Source organism: Mastigoproctus giganteus, chromosome 9 (assembly GCF_048544385.1).
Source record: "Mastigoproctus giganteus isolate SK-2022 chromosome 9, ASM4854438v1, whole genome shotgun sequence".
In the NCBI taxonomy this organism is placed as follows: domain Eukaryota; kingdom Metazoa; phylum Arthropoda; class Arachnida; order Uropygi; family Thelyphonidae; genus Mastigoproctus; species Mastigoproctus giganteus.
Genome location: NC_143583.1, coordinates 5,626,235 through 5,647,164, shown reverse-complemented (window position 1 = coordinate 5,647,164; position 20,930 = coordinate 5,626,235). Strand labels below are relative to the sequence as shown.

The window sequence follows — 20,930 nt, the reverse complement described above, 5'->3', positions numbered from 1 at the left end:
CAGCATGGTTTTGTTAAGGGGAAGTCTTGCCTGACCAATTTGATTGGATACTATGATGCAGTCACAAAAGAACTGGATGCAGGGAATAACTTTGATATTATATACTTGGATCTTAGAAAGGCTTTTCATACTGTTGCACATGGAAGACTGCTGCACAAATTGGAGCAGTGTGGCATTGGAGGCAAGTTGCTGCTATGGATAAAGGGGTGGTTGAGGGGGAGAAGACAGAGAGTGGTAATCAATGGACACTGCTCATCGTGGACTAATGTTATTAGTGAAGTCCCTCAGGGTTCAGTATTGGGGCCTTTATTGTTTTCTGTATTTATAAATGATATTGATGATGGTATATCAGGCTTAATGTCCAAGTTTGCAGACGATACGAAGGTTGGCAGGGTTGTCAAGGACACTACTGACACTATGCTGCTGCAACAGGATTTGGAAAGGTTGAGCAGATGGGCTTCTAGGTGGCAAATGAAGTTTAACATTGACAAATGTAAAGTACTACATATGGGAAACAGCAACCCCAGAGCAACGTATCAACTCTGTGGTACTACACTGACAGTGGTAGAGAATGAAAGGGACCTGGGGGTGGTGGTGCAGGCAGATATGAAGTTCTCTGAGCAGTGCAGACGAGCTGCAAGAGTAGCTCATGGTGTATTGTCAATGATATATAGGAATTTTTCTAGCAGGGATAAGGAGGTGATTATTCCCTTGTATAAGGCAATGGTCAGGCCACACCTAGAGTACTGTATACAGGCCTGGAGGCCTCATTTCAGGAAGGATGTAGAGCTGCTGGAACGAGTACAGAGAAGGGCAACTAGATTGGTGAATGGGACAAAGGGGTTCTCTTACGAAGAAAGGCTTAAGTTTTGCAAATTACAGTGTCTGGAAACTAGGCACCAGCGGGGTGATCTGATAGAGGTGTACAAAGCCTTGAATGGTTTGAGCATGCTCAATGCTGATGGGATTCTTCCTCTAGCTCAGAAAAATCACCTGAGAGGGCATAAATTCAAATTGAGGAAAGACAGATGTAGGATAGATGTGCGGAAATTTGCCTTTAGCCAGCGGGTGGTTGGTGGGTGGAACAGACTTCCATCCCTTGTCGTGGAAGTTGATAGCCTAAATAAGTTTAAGGCTCAGCTGGACAGGTATTTCGAACGAACAGAGGGGTGAAGTGGAAGTGGTTATTTTTATTTATTTATGTTACTTTTTTTTTTTTTTTTTTTTTGGCTGATGCTGCATAAGCTTGCTTTCTTGCATCAAATGCCTCTACTAATGCTAATGCTAATGCTAAAACTTCATATCTGACTGCACAATTACCGAAACGTCCTTTTCATTCTCTATCATCCTCAGTGTAGTACCACACAATTGATAGGTAACTCTGGGGTTACTGCTACCCACATGCAGTACTTTACATTTGTCAATGTTAAACTTCAGTTGCCACCTCAGCCCATCTGCCCAACTTTTGTAGATCCTGTTGCAGTAGCATACTCTCAGTGTCATTAACAACCATGCCAACCTTTGTATCATCTGCTAACTTTTTTTTTTTTTTAAGTAAACCCTAAACGAGAGGTATTAGAACCTACAGTACTTAGTACCGTGCTTGGGTTGGAGGTTGAGAAGACGAAAGAAGATATTTGTTGACATTGGACTTGAACTTCTGTAGACTGTAATTTTCGGGATATACGTATGAAGGAAGGTTGTTCCAGAAAACGGCAGTTGAATGAATAAAAGAGGAAGATGAAAAGTTGGTTCTGTGAAGTTGGACAGTAAATGGATGTTGGCTGGTGGCGGCACGTGTTTGGACCATTTTGAAAGAGAGAGTGAGAATTATAGAAGCCAATTCAGAAGAACAGTGCCCACGGAAGTATCTTTGGAAGAGGCATGCAGCAGAAACAGTACATCTATGAGAGAGTGAGTGGAGAGACTCTGTTAGAGATGAATCATTAATTAACCTAGCTGCCCTCTTCTAAATGGAATCAAGAAGCCTGGGAGAGGTTTTGGGGGCACCACCCCAGATGTGGAAACAATATTCCATGGCAGGGCAGATTTGCAATTTATACAGAGTGAGCAGCTGTTTGGAAGAAAAGTAACGCCGAGAGCGAAAGAGAAAACCAAGTTTTTTAGATACGGAGGAAGCAATATTTGTAATGTGCTTGTGCCAAGAGAGATTAGAAGTCAGAGTAATCCCCAAAACAGATATCCTTTTGCCTAGAAATCGGAATGTCACTAAACATAAGCATAGGAGCAGAAGAATCCTTTTTTCGAGATATAAGACAAGACTGAGTTTTAGAAGGGTTGAAATCAACTAAGTTGTCTTTGCCCCACTGGAGAATTACCTGAAGATCGGCATTTAAGGAATTGGTAGCAGATTTTCGAGAAATTGAAGTTGATTGAGCAGGACAAGGTTTCTCAAAATAGAAAGTGGAATGCAATGTGCTCTCATCGGCAAAACAATGGATACGATTTCCAGTCAAAGAAAGAAGGTCATTAATATACAAGAGGAAAAGAGTGGGGGAAAGAACTGAACCTTGGGGGACACCGGCATTAGTGGAGAAGTTATAAGACAGAGAGCCATCTACCATCACCCTCAGTGAGCGATCACAGAGAAAACTGGATAACCAATTACTAAAAAAAAAGTTGGCAAACCATAAGATGGAAGCTTGTTTAGAAGACCTTTATGCCAAACACGATCGAAAGCCTTTGAGATGTCAAGTGCAACTACTACTTGTGTTTCCCCAAACCTTTCCATTGAATTAGTCCATAAATGGGTAACATAAGAATATCACCAGTGGATCGACACTGACGGAATCCATACTGGCGATTGTTGATCAGATGGAAGGTTTCTAGGTAGTTTAAGAGTTGGCAGTTAATCGATTTCTCCATTACTTTAGAAAGAGTAGAAGTAATTGCAATGGGACAATAATTGGATGGGAGGGATTTGTCACCCTTTTTAGGAACTGGCTGGATATGAGCAAATTTCCAAGCAGAAGGAAAAACACCTTTGGAATAAGAAAATGAAAAAAGGCGGCAAAGAATAGGAGTAAGTTCAGGAGCACAGGTTTTGAGAACAAGTGGAGAAATACCATCGGGAACTGGAGCTTTCTTACCATCGAGATTCGTCAAAATCCTTCTGACATCCTTTTGACTGAAGACCACAGGAGGCATTGAATGGAGCGTGTTGGGAATGGTGAGAAGTGTTTTACCAAGATCATTAATACATGAGTTGGGAGAAAAATGGGATATTAACAGGTCAGTTTTATCCTTGACTGAAGTGACAACAGAACCATCTGGTTTGGACAGAGGTGGGAGCAGAGATGGGCAAAAGTTGTGGCAAATAGCTTTGGCAGGAGACCAGAATGCTCGGCTACCATTAGGGCAAGAAGCAATTTTTCTACTCTTACCCTGTTCAAACTCTAGTGTGGACTGATTGATAACTGCTTTACAATTGTGGCGAGCTTTGGTGTAATCAGAAAATGAAACTGAAGAATTAGAAACAAGCCAATTACGATATGCAACATGCTCCTCTTGAACGGCCTTAGCACATTTATTGTAAAACCAAGGTTTAGATAAAGGACGAGATTTTAAAGTGGAGTGTAGGATAAAGGATTCCATTCCTGCAAGAATAATTTCACTGATACGATTCTGAGCAAACATTGACATCAGAAGTTTTGAAACAGTAATCTGACCAAGGAAAAGAAGAAAAGAAATCTCGCATGTCATCCCATTTTGCATTCTTGTAATGCCAAACAACACAAGGTTGGGAATAGCCATGAGATAAAGGCTCCATTGGAGAAGAGACAATCACAAAGTTGTGATCTGAAGTGCCTAAAGGACCTCTCACTTCAACCTTGTACTAAGAAGGGTTGCTTGTGAGAAAAAGATCAAGCGTATTGGCTGTATGATTAGGATTGTCTGGTATTCTTGTAGGTAAATGAACAATCTGTGCTAGGTCATTAGTAATTGCAAAAGCCTCAGCATCTCGACCTGCTGGGTCGGTGTGACTAGAAAACGGAAGCCAGCTGGAGTTGTGAACGTTAAAATCACCAAGGAAAATTACCTCACTGTTAGGAAAGTTGGACTGGAGAAAGTCAAGTTGCAAAGAGAGGAAGTCAATGAGCTCCAAGTGATTAGTGGTGTTGGGAGAACGGTAGAGACAACAGATGAATTTTATACAATGAGGTAGAGAGATTTTAAGCCAGAGAAGATCAAAGAGAGGAGATTCCAAATTGCCAAGTCTCTGACAGGGAATATCAGAACGGACATATGCACAAGTACCACCTTTGAGGCGAAAAGAAACATACAGCGAATAATTTGGGCATCTGAGATGAGCAGTAGTTGAATCAACTGATAACTGAGATTCTGTCAGAAAAAGTACATGGAGTTTGGCAGACTGCAAGTGGAAATGGACATCGTTGAGATTAGAATTGAGACCACGTATATTTGTGAAATGAATTAGGAAGTGCTTGGGAGGTTTAGATCTTTTCGCAGATAAGCTTGCTCTATTCGTTTGACAATTCATGGTGTATTCAATAGTAAGAAAAAGTGGGTGGGACATGCTGTATGAAGTAATGAATTTTTGGATATGGCGTACACGTTTTAAGAATATACCCAGATCCTTGACATAACGTGGCCTCGACAATGCTCACCATATACACACACTACTCGGACTCCCTCCAGTCACTATCTGGCAGAGTAGAAGTAACAAGATTATACACTATCTGATCCGAAAGCCTCCTAGAGAGTTACCAATAGGTTCGGTCCGGTGTACTAACTAGCGGCCGGCCTGCGAACACCGTTTTAGAGCTGTACCCTCGAAATGCAAGGAATATTGGATCTCCCCACGATGTTCATCATAACCTCAAAAGTCATCAATCATACTGCATGATGGAAGAGATAGGGAATGGTTGACCGGAACTTAGCTCTAGAGATTAAACATGGGTTCCACCACTTCAAGCCTCCAATAAGCAAAGTGGTGGTATTTCACCGGTTGATGAGAGTCATCTACCAGTAATGCCTGATAACATAGAGGGGCGGCGTTCCTCCATGTGGTGTGGGCACCACACCTCGACCCCTGCTTACATTGGTTCACACCTGGGTGGTCACTCATCATGTACTTGTGTATGGAGGTTATACTCAGGATTACTAACAGTCCCACCATCGTTAAGGTGCAAGCAGAGGATTTGGTTGTCACAGACCGTCCGGACTTTGCCGAAATTGGGTCCACTTGACTTGAGTGTCACCGGAATATCAGTTTCCAATATTCCAAGTACAGCTTGTCTGGCATATCTGAGAGAATGACTGTGACAACCTCAAGAATGTGCTTTACTTGAGTGTGCTGCCTAATCCACTTGTTTCTCTTCTTATCTAACAGTCTGATTCCTAATATAATTCGTTCCATTCTTTTCTGTGTAGTTTTCAGCTTCTCTTCCATTCTTTTTTGTGGCTGCCCAAGTTTCACTTCCATAAATCGTTAGTTATTAGTAATGGCTATGTGGCGCAAGGAAGCCTATAGCTTATGCTGCACCAGCCAAAAAAATAAAAATAATAATAATAAGATAAAAATAAAAAAATACATCACAAGAACATTACAAATATTGCTTCCTCTGCATCTAAAAAACTTGGTTTTCTCTTCTGCTCTTGGCGTTACCTTTCTTCCAAACGCTGCTCACTTTGTATAAATCACAAATCCGCCCTGCATGGAATACTGTTGCCACATCTGGGGTGTACTCCCAAAACCTCTCTCAGACTTCTTGATTCCGTTCAGAAGAGGGCAGTTAGATTAATTAATTACTTATCTCTAACAGTCTCTCCACTCTGTCTCATAGGCGTACTGTTTCTACTGCATGCCTCTTCTACAGATACTTCCATGGGCACTGTTCTTCTGAATTGGCTTCTATAATTCCCACTCTCTCTTTCAAAACAGTCCAAACATGTGTTTGGACTGTTTTGAAACAGTCCAAACAGTCCAACATTCATTTACTGTCCAACTTCAAACTCACAGAACCAACTTTTCATTTTCCTCGTTTATTCATTCAACTGCCATTTTCTGGAACAACTTTCCTTCATATGTATTTCCTGAAAATTACAGTCTACAGAAGTTCAAGTCCAATGCCAACAAATATCTTCTTTCGTCTTCTCAATCTCCAACCCAAGCACGGTACTCCAACCCAATCCAACGCCGAGAATTACAAAGAATGCAGAGAAAATAAAAACTTTTATAGAAGGAACAACTCAAAGTGTAACTAAAATCCATTAGATTAAGACAAAGAATTGGAATGATATGGAACAGCTGTCATCTGTTTGGACAGAAAATCAAACAAAAAACAAGTTTGCTTATGATAGAAGCAAAAGCATTAGCAATATTTTATTATGTAATAGTCGTAATAAAATACTTTTGTATTTTATTACAATTATTTATTGTGTTTGGTAATGTTTTGGTTACAAATGTGTGTTCAATCTTGGGTGGTCGGCACCTAACCCTATTTTTCCCATAGGGCCTGTTGTTTATATTGCATAATTTTGCATTGCACGAGGGTTTCTAGGAACACAACTATCGTGCTATACGAGGACTGACTGTACTTGAGAGATTTGGACACTGAGATTGATGATGGTATATCAAGTTTAATGTCCAAGTTTGCAGATGATACAACAGTTGGCAGGGTTGTTAAGGACACTACTGACGCTATGCTGCTGCAACAGGATCTGGAAAGGTTCAACAGATGGGCTGAGAGGTGGCAAATGAAGTTTAACATTGACAAATGTAAAGTACTACATATGGGAAACAGTAACCACAGAGCAACGTATCAACTCTGCAGTACTACACTGACAGTGGTAGAGAATGAAAAGGACCTGGGGATAATTGTGCAGGCAGATATGAAGTTCTCTGAGCAGTGCAGAAGAGCTGCAAGAGTAGCTCATGGTGTCTTGTCAATGATATACAGGAATTTTTCTAGCAGGAATAAGGAAGTGATTATTCCCTTGTATAAGGCAATGGTCAGGCCGCACCTAGAGTACTGTATACAGGTCTGGAGGCCTCATTTCAAGAAGGATGTAGAGCTGCTGGAACGAGTACAGAGAAGGGCAACAAAATTAGTGAATGGAACAAAGGGTTGCTTTTACGAAGAAAGGCTTAAGTTTTGCAAATTACAGAGTCTGGAGACTAGGCACCGGCGAGGTGATCTGATAGAGGTGTATAAGGCTTTGAATGGTTTGAGCATGCTCAATGCCAATGGGATTCTTCATCTTGCTCAGAATAATCACCTCAGAGGGCATAAATTCAAATTGAGGAAGGACGGATGTCGGATAGATGTGCGGAAATTTGCCTTTGGTCAGCGGGTGGTTGGTTGGTGGAACCGACTTCCATCACTTGTTGTTGAAGTTGATAGCCTAAACAAATTTAAAGCTCAACTGGACAGGTATTTCGAACGAACGGAGGGAGGGGGCGAAATGGGAGTGGTTTTTTTTTTATTTATTTATTTTTTTTTTTTTTTTTGGCTGATGCTGAATAAGCTTGCTTTCTTGCATCATATGCCTCTACTAATGCTAATGCTAATTAGTTCATCTGACATCCATTTAGACCTAAACCTTGAACAGTATTTCTTAGTTGGTATGTAAAGCCTAGTAGCTTCCAAGAAGTTCTTTGAATGCTTCCGATTTTGAATTTGCTGTTGGTAACATCATCAGTTGGTCCCACTGTATAGAATTTAAATACTGTCTCAGACCATCGTAGTCGCCTTAAGAAAGCAAAAACTCTTCCCTTTACCCCTGATCGTAATTACTTCTGAGTAAATCCCACTTCAGCACACTGTGATCACTGCCACCTAGTGGTTCCTTTATCTGCAGATTCTTAATGCATGAAGAATCACTACTGATAATCAGATCAAGAGTATTACTGCCTCTTGTTGCCTCCCGAACATGCTGATGTAGAAAATCATCCAATTAATTCACAAAAGCCTTGCTAATGTGTGAGTGACCAACCCATCAATTCCAGTCAATATCTGGGAAATTAAAATCCCCCATATAAGACTCACTGATTTACTGGCCACTCTATTTCCCTGAACAGTTTCTTATTATACTCATCAGAGTCATTAGGCCTATAGCACACTCCTACTCTCAACTGTGATCTCCCAATGCTTATGTCACACCAAACTGACTCGACACTGCACTGTCCAGCGATGTCGACTGGCTTCACTTCCTTGGATTTTATGTGTTTCTTAACTAACAGCATAACCCCTCCTCCCTTCCTATCCTATGTATCCTTTCTGTGAACATTGTACTCCCCAAATTCCAGTTCTGCATTCTTATATCTCTGTGACACCATGTCTCTGATATCCCAACAATATCTGCCTTTGATGGTTTGAGCAATATTTCAAATTCATCAAATTTATGTACCAAACTTCCAGCATTGGTGTACATGCAAGTATACATGCACCTGTTCCTATTCTTAGCAACCCTAACACAGTGCATGTGTTTATTTGTACCCCAATGACTCCCAGCAGTCTCTGAAATATCCTGAATCTTGTTTTTCAGGCTTCTGCTCATTCCCGTAGAAGCAGTGCAAGAATCTCTTTCACCTCTGCCAGTGGCTACTGTTAATCTATTCGTCTTTGTATCCCCCCAAGCTTATGTCACACCAAACTGACTCGACACTGCACTGTCCAGCGATGTCGACTGGCTTCACTTCCTTGGATTTTATGTGTTTCTTAACTAACAGCATAACCACTCCTCAAGCTAGGAGTTTTCCGACCCACCTAACACTACCTCGATAGCATCAGCAAATATGTCGAAGCAGTCTCTCCTGTTAACAAGTAAAGACCAGGCTGAAAAAAATTCAGCCTTGCATAATGTTTCCAGGGTCGAATTGATCAACAAGGCTCTCATCATATACTCCCTCCTATCGTGTCTGGGCAGAATTGCAGACACTTTCAAATTCAACCCTAATTCCCAGCTTTTTTTCAACAGTGACCTGCACTTGTTAAGTAATTCCACCGGTCTCCTATTCTTAAGATCATTAGTGCCAACGTGTACAACTATATCACCTTTTGTGCCCTTAAAAGATGATATCCGCTCTACAATGTCATCAACCTTTGTCCCAGGCGGACCAGGGTATCCTGTTCCACCTATTCTTTTTACATACCATGTTCCCCATTTCCCTGATAACAAAGTCACCAACAACTACTAGTTCCTGTGGGATCAGAATAGTCCAGCTTCACTAATAGCACCCTTTCCTGCAATGTTGTTGGCATTGCTGCTGTAGTGCAGGCAAACATCTACTGTATGATTTTGAAGAGACTGCTTTGCTTTTATACAGTACAATAGAGCTGAATGGTAGCACTGTGGCAATAACTTACAACTATGCAAATAATGTAAGTTATTTGCATAATCATAACTAAGATAGTTACGTGCCATCAGGTGACAAATTTTTTAACTAAAATGGGAGTTTTTTTTTTTTGGCTGATGCTGCATAAGCTTGCTTTCTTGCATCATATGCCTCTACTAATGCTAACTTTGTTTTTCTTTCCAATAAATGCCGAACACATTCTTTATTGTATATGTTGTCCAAATTTCTGTTCAGTACGAGCCTTAGAAGGTGTGGCCTGACCATTGCCTTATACAAGGGAATAATCACCTCCTTATCCTTGCTAGAAAAATTCCTTAATGTCATTGACAAGACACCATGAGCTACTCTTGCAGCCCGTCTGCACTGCTCAGAAAACTTCATTGTGCAGGCAGATATGAAGTTTTCTGAGCAGTGCAGACGGGCTGCAATAGAGTAGCTCATTGTGTCTTCTCAATGATATACAGGAATTTTTCTAGCAGGGATAAGGAGGTGATTATTCCCTTGTATAAGGCAATTGTCAGACCACACCTTGAGTACTGTATACAGGTCTGGAGGCCTCATTTCAAGAAGGATGTAGAACTGCTGGAACGAGTACAGAGAAGGGCAACAAGATTAGTGAATGGAACAAAGGGTTGCTCTTATGAAGAAAGGCTTAAGTTTTGCAAATTACAGTGTCTGGAGACTAGGCACCAGTGAGGTGATCTGATAGAGGTGTATAAAGCCTTGAATGGTTTGAGCATGCTCAATGCTGATGGGATTCTTCCTTTTGCTCAGAATAATCACCTGAGAGGACAAATTCAAATTGAGGAGACAGATATAGGATAGATGTGCAGAAATTTGCCTTTAGCCAGCAGGTAGTTGGTTGGTAGGACAGACTTCCATCCCATGTTGTGGAAGTTGATAGTCTAAATAAATTTTAAGGCTCGGCTGGACAGGTATTTCAAACGAATGAAGGGGTGGTGTTTTTTTGGCTGATGCTGCATAAGATTGCATCATATGATTTATTTAGACTATCAACTTCCATCCTTGTGGAAGTTAATAGTCTAAATAAATTTAAGACTCAGCTGGACAGGTATTTCGAACGAACGAAGGGGTGAAATGGGAGTGTTTTTTTTTTTTTTTGGCTGATTCTGCATAAGCTTGCTTTCTTGCATCATATGCCTGTACTAATGCTAATGCTAACTATATATTTTTTCCAATAAATGCCGAGCACATTCTTTATTGTGCCTGTTGTCCAAATTTCTCTTCAGTACGAATCTTAGAACTCGCTCCAGAGCCCTCTACATAGGGATACTTTAATTTTAACAACCCTGTATATATGCAAATCAATATTTAATTCAATACTTATAGCATAAAATGGTACCAATCATGGTACCAAAATGGTACAAATTAAAATTAAAAAACAGAATTGGCAGTGAATATCTGCAACATACAAAGGACCCTATCAGACTCTATATAAAGCAAAGTTAATAATCATAATAATTCCATATTTACAAAATATAAATATAAAATTCAAAATCTAAAAACTCAAAATACCAAAAATACAAAATTTTATGAGTTATTATTGAATATCATTGTTCTGACTAGTAATTTTATCCGTTTTAAATAAATAAATAAAGTTTTAAATTTATATATATATATATTTGAATAATGACATTAAAAAATTAAAATAAAATGAAATAAATAAATATAAAGCTATCATTAGAGGCAGCAAAATGCATATCCTCCACATGATGCCCATTACATAACCAATAATAAATATAAATATAAAAATTAAATTAAACATATGCCTGTAGTATGAAAACTGTAGAGCGAAAATTTTAAATAAAAATTAACTCGACAGGGAGAGATAAGCAAAGGTAACAAGACAGAAACTGTAGCTGAAAGCCTCCAAATAATTTAGAAATTCAATCAAATCCATATTAAAATTTAAAATATAAAGCCAATTATATAGTAATTTAGCAGCACCCCCCCCCCAAGTATGTATTTTTCTTTTTCTGTGTATATAAGCTGGTTAAGCTTACATTATGTCAGTTGTGTGGCTCTGCTCTGGAGTGCTGGTCTGTTCTATAGTTTATTTCTCACTGCATAAGGACCAGCCCTATGCAAACCCTCTGCATTCATGGATCAATCGGAGAATGGAGGGGTGGTCGGGTCCTTCGATCGGTTCGCCTTTGTGACGATTTGTCTAGCGACTGAAATGCAGTGATTCCTCGACCATTATTGGCCTCGTGGTCCTCCGTCGATAAGGGGCATGGTCAGTCTATTATTTTGTTACTTTGTCTTATTTTAGTAGTTCATTTAGTCCTGTTTTGGTGATATTTCACGTCTCTCGGACCTGGTACAGTACCTTATTTGAGGGGTGCCGCTAAATTACTATATAATTGGCTTTATAATTAAATTTTAATATGCATTTACTATTATTTGGATTTAACTGAACTTCTAAATTATTTGGATTTAACTGAATTTCTAAATTATTTGGAGGCTTTTGGCTACAGTTTCTGTCTTGTTTCCTTTACTTATCCCTCCCTGTTGATTTAATTTTTATGTTAAATTTTTACTCCACAGTTTTGCCATAATACAGGCATATGTTTTAATTCGATTTTTTTTATTGGTTATATATATATATATATATATATATATATATATATATATATATATATATATATATATATATATATATATATATATGCAGCGATTCCATGACCATTATTGGCCTCGTGGTCCTCTGTCGATATGGGGCATAATGGTCAGTCTATTATTTTGATATTTTAGTTTTTGTAGTTTCTTTAACCCCTTTTTGGTGATATTTCACGTCTTTTGGAACTGGTACCTTCAAGGGGGGTACCGCTAAATTATATATAATTGGCATTATTTTAAATTTACATCGTTTTTATTAATTGGGTTTAATGACTAAATTATACAGGGGATTATCGACTACCTTTTTGTCTTATCTCTACTTTCCCTTCCCTGTTTGTTTATTTTATATTATTTTGCGTTTTGTTTCGCTCTGCATTTTTGCCGTACTACTGGCTGATGTTTTTTATTTTAAATTTCTTATTTTAATTATCAGATATAATTAGGCTTCATGTGGAGGATGTGCATTTGCTGCCTCTAATGATAGCTTCATATTCATATTTATTTATTTTTATTACTATTTCCCTAACTTTTACATCACATTATATATATATATATATATATATATAAAGCTAAATTAAAATTAGATATTGGCCAGTAGCATGGCAAACCAGTTGAGTGAAAAAGAACTTAACCAAATAAAATAAAATTGATTAAATATATATATATATATGTGTGTGTAATTCAATTAATCCAAAAATTAAATAGACAGATAGAAATTAATAAAAATACATATTAAAAATAAATAAGAAGAATAGTAGGAAAGCTAACAGCAGCAGAAAAGCACAATCCACTATATTGTGCTTATAATAAGCCAAATTAAAACAGGATATTTGCCAATAGCATGGCAAACCAGTAGAATGAAAAGAACTTAACCCAATGAAATAACATAACAATAACAGAAAAATATCTAAAGGGAATAAAGAAGAAGAGGGTAGTGTTGAAGCAACGTTCCTAAAATAATTTAGAAAATTAAACCAATTAAAAGAAATTTAGCTGCTCCCCCCTTGAAGGCACCCGTTTCCGAATTATGTTAAATCCCACTAAGGTGGAAATGTAGGGGGCATAAAGAAGAAGAGGGTAATGTTGAAGCAACGTTCCTAAAATAATTAATTAACAAATAATTAATTTGTTTCTATATATTTTCAGTTCAACTACTGTTTTGTCAGTGGTGTGGTTTGGCCATGCAAGTACTAGGCTTTCTGTTTTATTATTTTTCGCTGATAAGGACCACCGCTATGCAAATCTATTGCATCGGCAGTCTGATCTTAGTATTGTTCCTTCGTTGCATGGATTTGTTTAGCGTTCGAAATGCAGTGATTCCCTGACTATTATTGGCCTCGTGGTTCTCTTTCGAGATGGGGCATAATGTAATGTTGTTACATTACATTTCCACCTTAGTGAGATTTCACATAATTCGGAAACAGGTGCCTTCAGGGGGGAGCCACTAAATTTCTTTTAATTGACTTAATTTTCTAAATTATTTTAGGAACGTTGCTTCAACACTACCCTCTTCTTCTTTATCCCCCCCCCTTATATATTTTTCTGTTATTGTTATGCTATTTAGCATTAGCATTAGTAGAGGCATTTGATGCAAGAAAGCAAGCTTATGCAGCATCAGCCAAAAAAAAAAAAATAAAGTAAAATAAATAAATAAATAAAAAATAACCACTTCCACTTCACCCCTCTGTTCGTTCGAAATACCTGTCCAGCTGAGCCTTAAACTTATTTAGGCTATCAACTTCCACGACAAGGGATGGAAGTCTGTTCCATTGGGTTAAGTTCTTTTTTACTCTACTGGTTTGCCATGCTACTGACAAATATCCTATTTTAATTTAACTTATATATACATATATAAAAATATTGTGATATACAGTTTCAATTATATTTTTTTGTTATTGAGTTAATGCTATAACATTACGCTTGTAATTAAATTAATTTAATTATAATAGCTAATAAAATTATAATATTTGCGGCAAATCACCAATACATTGGACCCTCGCTTTACGATATTAATCAGTTAGAGACAACATCATATCATGAAAATATCATAATGTGCACCCAATAACACATTGTTTTATAATAATTCATTCCAAGGCCACGGAAGTTGAAAATTTCACTATAACTAAACAATTTATCCCTCTAAAAGGTGATTTTTATAATGGAAATTGTATTAGTTTTATATAGAATACTGAATACCGTATTTTCAAATATGCACACACAAAAAAATCATTTACTAAAGGATGGAAAAACAAAACATGCCACCAACGTGTTTACAAAAGCTGTTATTGGCTGAGAGATGGAGTGAGCGGATAGTCCAGTCGGAGACAATCGCAACTCCTTGTAAAGTGAAAGAAGTAGGTGTCGGATCATTATCACATTTTCGGTTATAAGAATCATTTTTGAATGCCTTTGTGATATTTTTCTAAAGCACGTTTCTGGAGGTCACTACCATAAAACAATAAAAACAATTTGCAGTTTCCAGTTTATTGGCTTAATTAATTAAGCTATATTATTGGGCTTTTCTGTTAGTGCAAATGGGTAATAAACTGGATCTTACTGCATTTGCAATAATAGAAATCCATAGAATTTCAGCTATTGCTGGAATTCTGTGGGTTTTTATGTTATTATGGTGAAGCATTTCCTGAAATCTTCAATCATATATATAAAAATAAATAAATAAATCTCCTCTCCATTCCTATTTTTTAAGCTTCATAAACTTATTACACTGTATCTCATTTGCACATAATAGAAATCACTGGGTTAAATTCTTTTTCACTCTACTGGTATGCCATGCTACTGGCAAATATCCTATTTTAATTTAGCTTATATATATAAATATTGTGATATAGAGTTTAAATTATATGTATTTTGTTACTGAGTTAATGCTATAACATTACACTTGTAATTAAATTAAGTTAATTATAATAGCTAATAAAATTATAATATTTGCGGCAAATCACCAATACGTGTTAGTTGCATTTTGTGCATGCCATGTTCTTTGCTTCTCATTGCTTATCTATTTTACTGTTTTAAATCTTATAACAAAAAAAAAAAAAAAAAAAAAAAAAAAGCAGTGAACAGAAATATCAATTAATTTGCACGTACATACAGTATTAATTAAGTTATGTATGTAAGTGTATATTAATTCTTATTCTTATTTTGCTAATAAGAATCCAATTTTCACATATAATGAATAAAAGGATGGTTGAGTGAGAAAAGACAGTGGTAATCAATGGACACTGCCCTTCGTGGACTAATGTTTTTAATGGATTCCCCCAAGGGTTCGGTGTTGGGCCCATTGTTGTTTTCAGTATATATCAATAATATTGATGAAAGCACATTAGAGTTAACTTCTAAGTTTGCAGACGATGAAGGTTGACAGGGTTGTTAATGACAGTAATGATAGTATGCTACTGCAACAGAATCTGGAAAAGTTGAACAGATGGTGTGAGAGGTGGCAACTGAAGTTTAACATTGACAAATGTAAAGTACTGCATATGGGTTGCAGTAACCCCAGAATAACATATCAACTGGGTGGTACTTCACTCAGGGTAGTGGAAAATGAAAAGGACTTGGGGGTAATTGTGCAGTCAGATATGAAGTTTTCTGAGCAGTGCAGACAGGCTGCAAGAGTAGCTCATGGTGTCTTGTCAATGATATACAGGAATTTTGCTAGGAGAGATAAGGGGGCCATTACTGCATTTGCGATAATAGAAATCCATAGAATAAGGCAATGGTCAGGCCACACTTTGAGTACGGCATACTGGTCTGGAGGCCTCATTTTAGGAAAGATGTAGAGCTGCTGGGACAAGTATAGAGAAGGGCAACGAGATTGGTGAGTGGAACAAAGGGCAATACTTAAGCCTTTCTTGTTACCAAGAAAAGCTTAAGCACTGCAAATTGCAGCTTCTGGAGCCTAGGCACCTGTGAGGTGATCTGACTGAGGTGTATAAGACCATGAATGGTTTGAGAAAGCTCAATGCTAATGATCACATTTTTAGGTTTATTAGCATATAATAAAAAGCCTCTTGTCTTCATCATACCCATTCATCAATGCTCAATGCATCAGATTACTCACCTGAGGAGACAAATTCAAATTGAGGAAAAACAACTGTAGAACAAAAAAGATAATCAGAAATTTGCTATTAGCCAGCAGGTGGTTGATAGTTAGAACAAACTTCCATCTGTTGTAGTGGGGGCTCGACAACTTAAATAAGTTCAAGGCAGAACTAGACGAATATTTGGAGTGAACGGATCAGTGAAATGAGAGGTGTTTGCTTTTTTTTTTTTTTTTGACTGATGCTATATAAGCTTGGTTTCTTGTTTCAATGTTTCTTATGTGTGGATGGAAAATATTTATTCTGTTTATCAGCAACAGTGCAGGATCTTCAATAGCATTACCACAGATATCAAGTGTACTAACACAGCTGATTCTTATTACTGAAAACATAAAAAAGATTTATATTTACTCCAGGATTCAGGATCTGCTGATAATTTATAGTCAATCACACATCTTCCTTCTCTGCCACTAAGATCATCATCCATTTTGGTCTATACCTTGAACAGTACCTTTCCTTTAGTATAAAATGCTTCAAACCAGCTTCCTTAAACATTTTCCATCTGCATTCATTAGTTTCATCATTTGGTCTCACTGAAAAGAACTTAAGAATATCTAAGACCATTGCAAAAATAAAAATCTGTAAATAATAAATCCCACTTCAACACACTGTGATCACTACTTGTCAGCAGTTCCATTATCTAAAGATTTTTAATATCTGATGAATGATTACTAATAAACAAAGTTAAGAATATTTCTTTCTGTTGTCGCACCTCTTTAACATGATGTAATAAGCAATCAACCAGAAATTCTAAAACCTATTAGGTGAGTAATCAACCTATAAGTTCCAGTCAATCATCTCCAAAATAAGACATTCTTATTTGCTTGCCCTTTTCATGTGCGGGTGTGTACAAAGTTGTTCCTTATATTCATCATAGTCATCTGTTCTATAACCCACTCATCTTTATTTTCATAATGCTTATGTCACAACATACTGATTCAATACAGGGTGATTTAAAAATGACTTTACAACTTCGTAAGTGTATAGAAATTTATTCAGGAGACATAACTTATTGAACTGTCATATTGTAGCAAAAAACATCAAGTTTTACTGATATAGTGCCGTAGTACCGAATTCTGTCACCGCAAGCGCCAGCTGCTTTTCAAAAATAGCTACTTTCCAATAACTGTTTCCTAGGTTGGTGGATTGGTCAAGCAGGGCCGTTAGCGTGGCCACCTCATTCCCCAGATTTGACACCTCTAGACTTTTTCCCCCCATAGGGTTTCATTAAAGATCAAGTGTTTGTTCCATCCTTACCTGCCAATCTTGCCGAGCTCAAAACTAAAATCACCACTGCAGTTACAGAAGTTATGCCGGATATGTTACGTCACATTTGGGAGGAAATTGAGTTCAGATGAGATGTCTGCCTTATCACCAATGGTAGTCACATCGAACAAAAATGACTGTTCTACGTAAAACGATGTTTTTTGCTACAATATAAGAGTTCAATAAATTATATAAGTCTCCTGAATAAATTTCTATACACTTACGAAGTTGTAAAGTCCTTTTTGAATCACCCTGTAATCCACTGGATATGCTTGTCTTGAAGCTATATACTTAGCAACTAAGAGATTACAAGAAAGATGTGCCATATTAAGCACAAGCTTATCCAAGGCCATGTGAAATTGACTGTCAGTTATTAGGTTTTAAAGAAAAGGACATGTCCTGAGCTCATCTAGTATGAATGCAAAAAAAGAAAAAAAAAATACACAAAAGAAAAAATACATCAGTACATACAATGAACACAAATCAGAGAGAAAACAACTGATATAATGTCAAAATTTGGAGATACCTTTAGGACGCAACATCTTGGGATGTAGCGATACTCAGTATGCTCTGGTCTAGATATTTGGTCTTGTTATTTGGTTTTTAGGAGCATTAGCAACTAAGGCCATATTGCTCTGGGGATATGCGGTGGTCATTCCCTGACCTTTCTGCATCCTCCATATTTGGTGGTCACGGGCTCGAACCCTGGTCTAATCAAGGAGTGTGTGCTACGCACTGCTGCTCCTGCCCACCTGGCTACGGAGGCACCTGGTCTACATATAAAAGTGCACTTAATTATAAACACCCCATATTTTACTGTACACAGGAGCACTGCAAAAACAATCAACTCACCTTAAACATTTCCATAACTGCCGCAAATTCTTTTAACTGTCATACTACACTGGGTGCGACCTGTAAAATATATATTTCCAGAAAATTCAGTAAACTGTTTTATATAAATTAAAAAGAGTTCTAAGCATTTCGAAAAATTCATTAACATTCCTGATAATTTCAAAAAACTGTTAAAAGCCAAAAAATAAAATTCCAAAATAAGAGGAATGGATAACTCTAGAAACTAGCTGACTCATCAAAGAAGGCTTACTACTAGCTAATCAGTAGTTTTGAAAGGAACACTAAAAAAGAAATAACCTAAGAATTGTGTGTGCACGAGTGTGTGGTGGGGGGAGGAAGGTCTTCTCTAGAAACTGTAGCTGGCTCATCAAAGAAGGCTTACTACTAGCTAATCAGTAGTTTTGAAAGGAACACTAAAAACGAAATAACCTAAGAATTGTGTGTGCATGCATGCACATGAGTGTGTGGTGGGGGAGGAAGGTGAAACAAAGGTAATTTACCATAGCAAGCTAATGAACAATGAATAACTTAAGCCTTTCTTGGTAAGAGCACCCCTTTGTTCCCCTCACCAATCTCACTGCCCTTCTCTATACCCATTCCAGCAGCTCTATATCCTTCCTAAAATGAGGAATCGAGACCTGTATGCAGTACTCAAAGTTCCTATATATCATTGCCTTGATGAATTTGTACCTTGTATGAGTACCTTGATAAATGTGCACCCAACAGGCACACATTCAGGCACGCCTTAGGGAATATGGGCGTTTCGCACAGAGTACGAGCAGGTGGGCCCAGAAGCATAACACCTGATATTGAGGAAAGGGTGTTAGAAAGAATAGAACAAAATCCAGGAATTTCGACAAGGAGGGTTGCTCTGCAAGAGCATGTACTGAGTCATAGCAGTGTGTGGCGAATTTTACATCGCCAATTACTGTACACCTACCACATCCAGCGTCTCGCCAATGCAGACTACCCTACCAGAGTGCTTCCATAGTCAGCGGCGGATCTTAACAGAAAATATGCATTATCTCAAAACGGTTCATTTGGGGCCCGATGTTCACTGGGACTTTTTTGCTTATTTTAGTTTGTACTTTTCGTCTTTAAATTATTAACCATCATTTTTTAAACACCCTGTATAATACGGGCTGGCATATCAAAAGAAATTTACAGTTTTTGAATCAGTCACGAGCTTGCATCAAAATGTAAGAAAGAATGCACAACTAATAACAAATCACAAATAGTGATTGCACCACAATATACCGAAAGAAAGTGGTGTCTGCAAAAGTTTAAATGCAGATAACTAAAACCATTTCAAATTTCTTTAAAATAAGTCAGATCTACTAAGTATTTCAACAGTAGAAACTCACCAAAATAGTAATGCTCATCATGAAAACACAAGCTTCTTAAAAAGAAAAAAAACAACACAGAAAAGAATTAGTTATTTCAAAAAAAATAGAATCTCTCTAGCAAAACTACTTTACAACTAACCACTTTCACTCTCATATCACAGCTGAACCAATCAGTAAAACAACAAAGAATGATGAAAACATGAAGCAATAAAAAAAATCATAATAATACTGATACAGGATTAAATTCTCGCCTTAACCAGCCCAACATAGAGGGGGGGTAGAAAGAGGGAGATATCAGGTTTTTTAAGCACATGAGCAACTTAGATTATACTGCACAATATATGGGAAAAATATTGTAAAGTTGTCGACCAATCGCTAGACGATAACTGAGGTTCTGGCAGAAAACCATGTTACACTCTCCTGACACCAACTAACTGGATAACTTTGTCCATAAGTCGCATAAAACCTCCACGAAATTGGCGGCATTATTATTATTATCAATTTATTTATCTGTTGAAGAGGCACCGCTGAGAAAGCCATTGGCTAGGAGGATGTGAGTTACACTCTAAGGTGTGAAGCGGACCCCATGAGCAAAGGGATAAACGTCCATGGGCCGTTCACCCTGAAATGTTGAATACAGAATTTTGAAATAGACAAGTAATTATGATTTTGTAATAAAATATTTAAAATTGTGGCAACATTGACATCATAGAATATTTAAAATTTTCATGTCTAACATACTGAAAATATACAGTTAAAAGGAATCAATATTAAATGCAGTTTTTGAGCCGAGTGGCTGCGCTCTACAGTTGCACGAGACGATAGAAGTCGGCAAATACTTGTAATCTGTAAGCTTTTTCATTACAGACCTTTTCCGGTTTAATTCTTAGTTGATTGAAGAGTTCTATTGTGTTTGCTGGAAAAAGCGACTTAGCCTGTACAGGAATGATGAAACAAGAGGATTTCTTGTTTCATCATTCCTGGTGGCTTTTCGATGAGAGTGAAACAAGTGGTCAATACTGGGAGCGTCTAATCTTCCTCTTAGCAATTGGGCTAATGGGAAAATGTTTCTTATATTAAATATCTGTTTCCGGGGAGGAACACTGAGATTGGAAAGTAGCATGGCTAGAGATAGTAAATGGGTGTTTCGAGATCCTGTTCAGCCATCGTAATAGCTAGTATTCAGTACTTAGGAAAGCTTTCAGGTTGTTCGGTGGGGCAGAGGTCCAAATCTGTGAAACATATAGTGAGATGGAAAGTAAACCTTTAAAGATATGTTTTTTAAGAAGATCTGAATTTCTAATGCCAATTAACTTCTGCTTGGCAGCACAGAGCGCTGAATATGTTTTTGCTTTGATGTAATCC

The 20,930-nt window shown here is 37.5% G+C and overlaps 1 protein-coding gene across 1 annotated transcript in view; it reads right to left on the bottom strand.

Moving 5' to 3' along the window:
* The window catches only part of tank (EI24 domain-containing protein tank), a 155,082-nt gene extending 135,389 nt beyond the window's left edge, over nt 1-19,693 (bottom strand). The window contains exons 1-2 of the mRNA XM_090381416.1: nt 19,584-19,693; nt 18,220-18,279 (exon numbers count right to left, since the gene is read on the bottom strand). Coding sequence (XP_090237542.1) covers nt 18,220-18,234 — 15 coding nt within the window. The 5' untranslated portion in view covers nt 18,235-18,279; nt 19,584-19,693. The remainder of the gene's footprint in view (nt 1-18,219; nt 18,280-19,583) is intronic.
* Between the last annotated feature and the right edge of the window lie 1,237 nt (nt 19,694-20,930).